The sequence below is a fragment of the Haplochromis burtoni genome, unplaced genomic scaffold, assembly GCF_018398535.1.
Source record: "Haplochromis burtoni strain Fernald_Lab_line unplaced genomic scaffold, NCSU_Asbu1 Contig_528, whole genome shotgun sequence".
NCBI lineage: Eukaryota > Metazoa > Chordata > Actinopteri > Cichliformes > Cichlidae > Haplochromis > Haplochromis burtoni.
In genome coordinates this window covers 30,938-36,316 of record NW_024582889.1, presented here as the reverse complement: position 1 = coordinate 36,316, position 5,379 = coordinate 30,938, and the positions used below count along the sequence as shown (strand labels likewise).

General features: G+C 40.1%; 1 protein-coding gene across 1 annotated transcript in view; it reads left to right on the top strand.

The window, feature by feature from the left end:
* hsdl2 (hydroxysteroid dehydrogenase like 2) overlaps window positions 1-1,325 on the top strand; it is an 8,832-nt gene extending 7,507 nt beyond the window's left edge. Inside the window, exons 8-10 of the mRNA XM_005947595.2 lie at window positions 626-775; window positions 884-1,012; window positions 1,092-1,325. Of these exons, the coding sequence (XP_005947657.1) occupies window positions 626-775; window positions 884-1,012; window positions 1,092-1,207 (395 nt within the window). The 3' untranslated portion in view covers window positions 1,208-1,325. The remainder of the gene's footprint in view (window positions 1-625; window positions 776-883; window positions 1,013-1,091) is intronic.
* Window positions 1,326-5,379: the final 4,054 nt, after the last annotated feature.

Here is a 5,379-nt window from a genome sequence, read left to right as displayed (position 1 = left end):
TTCGCACATAAATAAGTGACACAATATTCAGTACTTACTTTTGACAGTTCACTCTTCGGCCGCTCCCTTTTGCCGTATTTTGCGGGAAAATTATCCACACCCACCTCCGCGCTATGAATTGTGCAATATATGGGACCACGAAGCGCGCACCGGACCACGCTTGATATTTGGGGAAATCGACGGCGCATTTGAAGTACACTTCGAATTGGGACAGCCGTCGACGCGTGGCGGTAACATAATCGCACTCAAAATGCGTACTTCAAGCGTGCGGTCTCTTAATTGGGACACAGCCACTGTAACGAATAGAACACCTGTCCTGTCTAAGAAATAGATCAATAAAGTAAAAAAAAGAATTATGAAGGGACTCCGTTAAATAGGAAAAACAAAGGAATTCAACAAATTCAAATCTAAATAAAATGCAGTGAAATAATTTGTGTTAGGAGAAATACTTTCAGTCACTGTGACATTATCAAGAATAAATGGGAACATTAAGTTTATTACCCTGGAGCTCTTTTAGCCAGTCACCTGGTGAAAAGACTAAAACTAAAAAAAAATAAAGACGTTGACTTTGACATCCCAGCAGCCCCGGGGTCTTTACCATTTTTAACACCTTATTTTTTCCTAGGGGCAACGCCAGCCTTTAAACCACCATCCTCATCATCATACACGCCCACCTCTGGAGGCCCAGTGGAAACCACGTTTGATGTCATCAAAGGAGTCATTAATGAAGACGTTGTCAAGTCTACTCAGGGCATCTATCAGTTTGACCTGTCAGGTAACAAGGAATTAAAGGGGCAAGTCCAGTGGGTGTGTCTTTAACATTTATGTCCATATAAGGAGATTCAATGGGCGTGTCTTCAACCCTTGTTTATGTCCATATAAGGAGAGCACACTGGCGTTTGGTTTCTGGACTTGAAGACTGGCTCGGGCAGCGTGGGGCAGGGCGAGTCCCCCACCAAAGCTGACGTTGTCATGAAAATGGACTCCAGTGACTTCAGCAAGATGTTTTCAGGTAACCTGTCACCATGGCAATAAAAAAAAAAAATATGACTATAGGAAACATTAGTGAAGCTGCAGTTTTGTTATTTCAGGGAAACTGAAGCCCACGATGGCATTCATGTCAGGGAAGCTGAAGATCAAAGGAGACATGACGCTGGCGATCAAGTTGGAGAAACTGATGAATCGCATGAACAAGGCCAAACTGTGAAACTGAAACCCCACCCACATGTATGCAGGCCCCACCCTCTTGCTCTTTGTTCCTGTACATGTTGCCTTAATAATAAAAACACATTAACACCTCAATAAAGCAACCTCAATAACATCCAGGGTGTGTCCAATACCTTCCTTCAGCTGAGTTCAGACAGCCAATCAGAAACCTCCTGGGCTGGAGCACCAAAAGCTGCAGTTTCTCTAATGTCCACTATAGGCTCCAGCAGTGACTCAGCCTGATGTTAAAATGCCCAGCTTTACAGCAGAAATAAACGTGTTTTACAGCCTGATACAGAGACTGTTTTGATCTATTCCCCTCGATAACAGCTGTTATGACAGCAGCAGGCAAGTACAGCCAGATATCAGACACCAGTACTGCTGCAGCAGTACTGTTGCTGGAGTGCATGCAGGGGATTAATGCAGTACTGACTATTTTTAATAGTTCTGTGTCTTTCACGTTTTGAAGTGAAATGTGTTTTCATATCAGTAGTTATAAACACTAACAGATTATCAGATTTTAATTGCAAAAAATGAAAGAAATACAGATGGGTGTAAGTTGATGATTATTAATGGGCCAACTAGAAGTTTCCTTCAGCATTAATTGATGGATGTGTGTCTTTGGTTTGACCCTGTTTAATCCGGTCTTATGTGAATCTGTAAAAGCATGAGTAGCTTTGATAGTATTTACTATTTTATTTAGATTAATTTCCAGTTTTGATTTACTGCTAATAAATCAGTTTGGGATCTGCTTACCTGGTTGAGCAGGTGGCCCATGTTGGGTTTAAGTACAACCCTAATCCTGCATGTCTGCTCTCTAATTTGTTCCCACTTTCCTTTCTACTTTATTCTGTCTTGTCTGAAATTAAATCAGGTTAATTTCTTCATGGTGCTAAAAACAGAAACGAATTTTAATTACACACTAACAAAAAAACTCAAAGATTCCTGAGTGCATCAGCTTTAAAATGTAAAACCGAAGTTAAAATGCACGCATTTTTATTCATACAAATCGGGAACACCAGGGGGCGCTGCTGCTCTGAAGGCGCCCTGATTGTCTCTGACTTTAAACTATGACGCTGCCAGTGTGCATGCAGGAAGGCTTCAGTGAAACTTTAATGATTTAAATTTCCTGTGAGCTCTGTACGGTGGCCCCGTAGTGTAAAACACAAAAACTAAAAACTTGACTTTACAGAACATCTGTAAACAAATGTTTGTAGCTAAGACTGATGCAATAGCATGTCCACAAATGTTTGATGGGTCATCTTAATTTTAGAGGCTTTTTTCTGCTTCAATTATTAGTGTTTTACAGGTGGCTGCTGGACCTCTCTTCTGATCTCCTCCTTACATACTGACAACAATTTAAACCACAATTTTCAAATTTGCAGTCATAAATCCATCAGACAGCTGCAGGTTCTTGTCTGACTACCTCAGCCTTTTTGCCCTTTTTCCAGGCCTTAACAATGTCTTCTTGACAGCCACCATTCTGACACCATTTCTGATGAGATTTTAGTGAACAGCAAACAATCAGCAGAAGGTCCAGATGCAGTGTCAGGTTTTTGTTTTTCCAATTCCATAACTTTCACATACTGTTTGTCCACTGCAGTTTTTATAGGCCTCATACTTCTTCTGTCCTCCACTTGTCCAGGCTCCTTAACATTTTTAAGGACAGCACAGCATGCAAAGATAGGCTTAGGCTGAAGGCATTTTGGGAATCACCTTGTTGATGCAAATATATGTTGTTATGGCTATGTAACTGTGTTGTCTTTAGCACTTTTATTCAAGTAAGGACATGAAAAACACGTTGCCACAGAGTGAAAACAACATCAGGAACAAGGAGCAAGAGAAGCAAACCCAGAAATACCAAGGGCTGAGAGGAGGGGGAAGGCATCAGTGGTCCCTGTCGAAGCACTCGGTGCAGTGACCCCCAGGCTGGACGACTGGCTCCTGCAGATCCCAAGAACAACATCAGAGATCTCTGTCCAGAAGACCGCAGTGCTAGGAACAGCAGGACCTTCAAGCTCCCAGGCCTCTGGTGGAGGACCTGAGGGTGAAGGATAAAGACTGCCCGCAGTGGGGAATTTATTTATTTTTGTAAATATAAACGCACACACACACTGTGTAAGCAGGTTTTTCCACTTCTGTTGCCGTGCCTGAGCAGTTTCTGTTTGTTTAGCACGAACACAAATGTTTATTTTGAAAGCCACAACCCTGCTGGTGTCCATAAAAAGACAACTGGCTAACAGTCAGTTTTGTGTGGTGTGAGACGGAGTGACGAGTGCACTCTGGGCAGCCTCTGAGCTTCTGCAGCAGCAGGTGAGAACTAGCTCATTATTACTGTCTGCCTTTTTTTTTTTTTTTTTTTTTTTGTACTTGCCAGTTGGGAACCAAAAACTACTTCTATTTAGAAAAGGGTGCATTAAATTGTATCACTTAACAAATGTCAGTTATCAATACTGTAGTTCTTGATATCATGAATACTCTTAATATTTATGTTGGTAAGGCCTTCCTGTTATTTAATTTACATTTGTATTCTCTGCCTTCTGGTGGAAATATAACTGCGTATCATCTGCATATGTGGCACTGACCTGGGACTGTTTTATTGTGACAGGTCAGCCCTTTTGTATCTGCTCGTCACTCAGTGTTTCTCACATAAGAAAGACACCAGCTATTGCTGGAATGTCTGGTTCAGCATAGATAATGGCACACACCAAGGGCGTAGATTTGGCATGTCCCCACCAATATCCAGCGATTATTGAATTGTCCCCACCAATAATTTGATCTCTTCGAGTAAAGAAAAACAACCCGATAGAAAGAAAAAAAAAAAGCGATCTGTCAGCATCTCATTCACCCAGAGGTGCAGAAAGAGTTAAATTACGTTCTCTACTGGAGTCATACACTGTAAAATCTAATTAGTTCCCAGAACTCAAAATAATTGAGGAAACTCGTTGCCTCAAAAAAATTGAGTAAAGCTTAGCTAAAAATGACTAAATTAGGACAACTTATTTATTTTGAGTACTATTATTCTGTACAAGCTCATTTGTTCCCAGAACTCAAGAAAATTGGATCAAGTCTACGTAAGATGACCAAGTTAGGGCAACTTACTCATTTTGAGTACACTGTACAGCCTTGTTAGTTCCCAGAACTCAAAGAAATTGAGGAAACTCATTGCCTCAAAAAAAGTAAGTAAAGCTTACTTAAGATGACTGTTAGGACAACTTACACATTGCAAGTCTGCAGTATTAAGAATAACTTGATATTTCTGACTGTACAATTTTAATTGTTTACCTACTGACAAACATTTCAAGTTCAACTAAATGAAAAAACAATTTGTGGTAACCTGAATATGATTAAAAATAATTAACAACACTTTTTGTAATGATGTTAAAATCAGCCCAACTTTTATTTTCAAACACAACAAAGTATAACAGCCAACATACTAGACACTGTTCTGCTGAACAACAAACAATTATATTGTCATCACTGTTATAATCTTACAATGAAACAAAGTCTCAGATGTAATTATTCTGAAAATAAGTTTAGGCCCACCACAAGTTTGTTTTGTGCTTACATTACTTATATAATCAAAATAAAATATTTGTTGTTCTGTCCCAAGTGCAGTCTCTGATTTAAACAACACATTTGTTTTTCATTCCAACACAGGAGCTGGAATGTTGTAATGTTTTAAGGATGGCTTGTTTCCAGTCCAGGCATTACTGCCTGAATGACTATCATGGATCGAGGTGATCCAAATGAAGGTGCAGAAGAAAGTCTATAACTTCCCTTAAGTACAGTGGCAGTGGATGTGGGTTGGAGATGCAATGAGCTTGAACCTGCAGGCGACCATCTTCACTGACCACACCATCTGTGACGGAGGACTCATCTCTCCTGGTGTCCTGCAAGTAAACAATCATATTTTTTGGAACATGAACTTCATTGCTTTCTTAAAACATTTTTTTCTGCATTTGGTATAAAACAGACTCCAATTTAGACAATCTCAGGCTCCCTCCCCACCAGAGAGCCCTGACCCCCACCCAACACACAATAATGTCATGAAAACATCATTTTAAAAAGGGCTATGCAAACATGGCCAATAACTTTCATTCTAATGATGTGCAAAATGATTTGGGAACAAAACAAATTTTGCTGTTAGAAAACTTGCAGACTTCACTATAT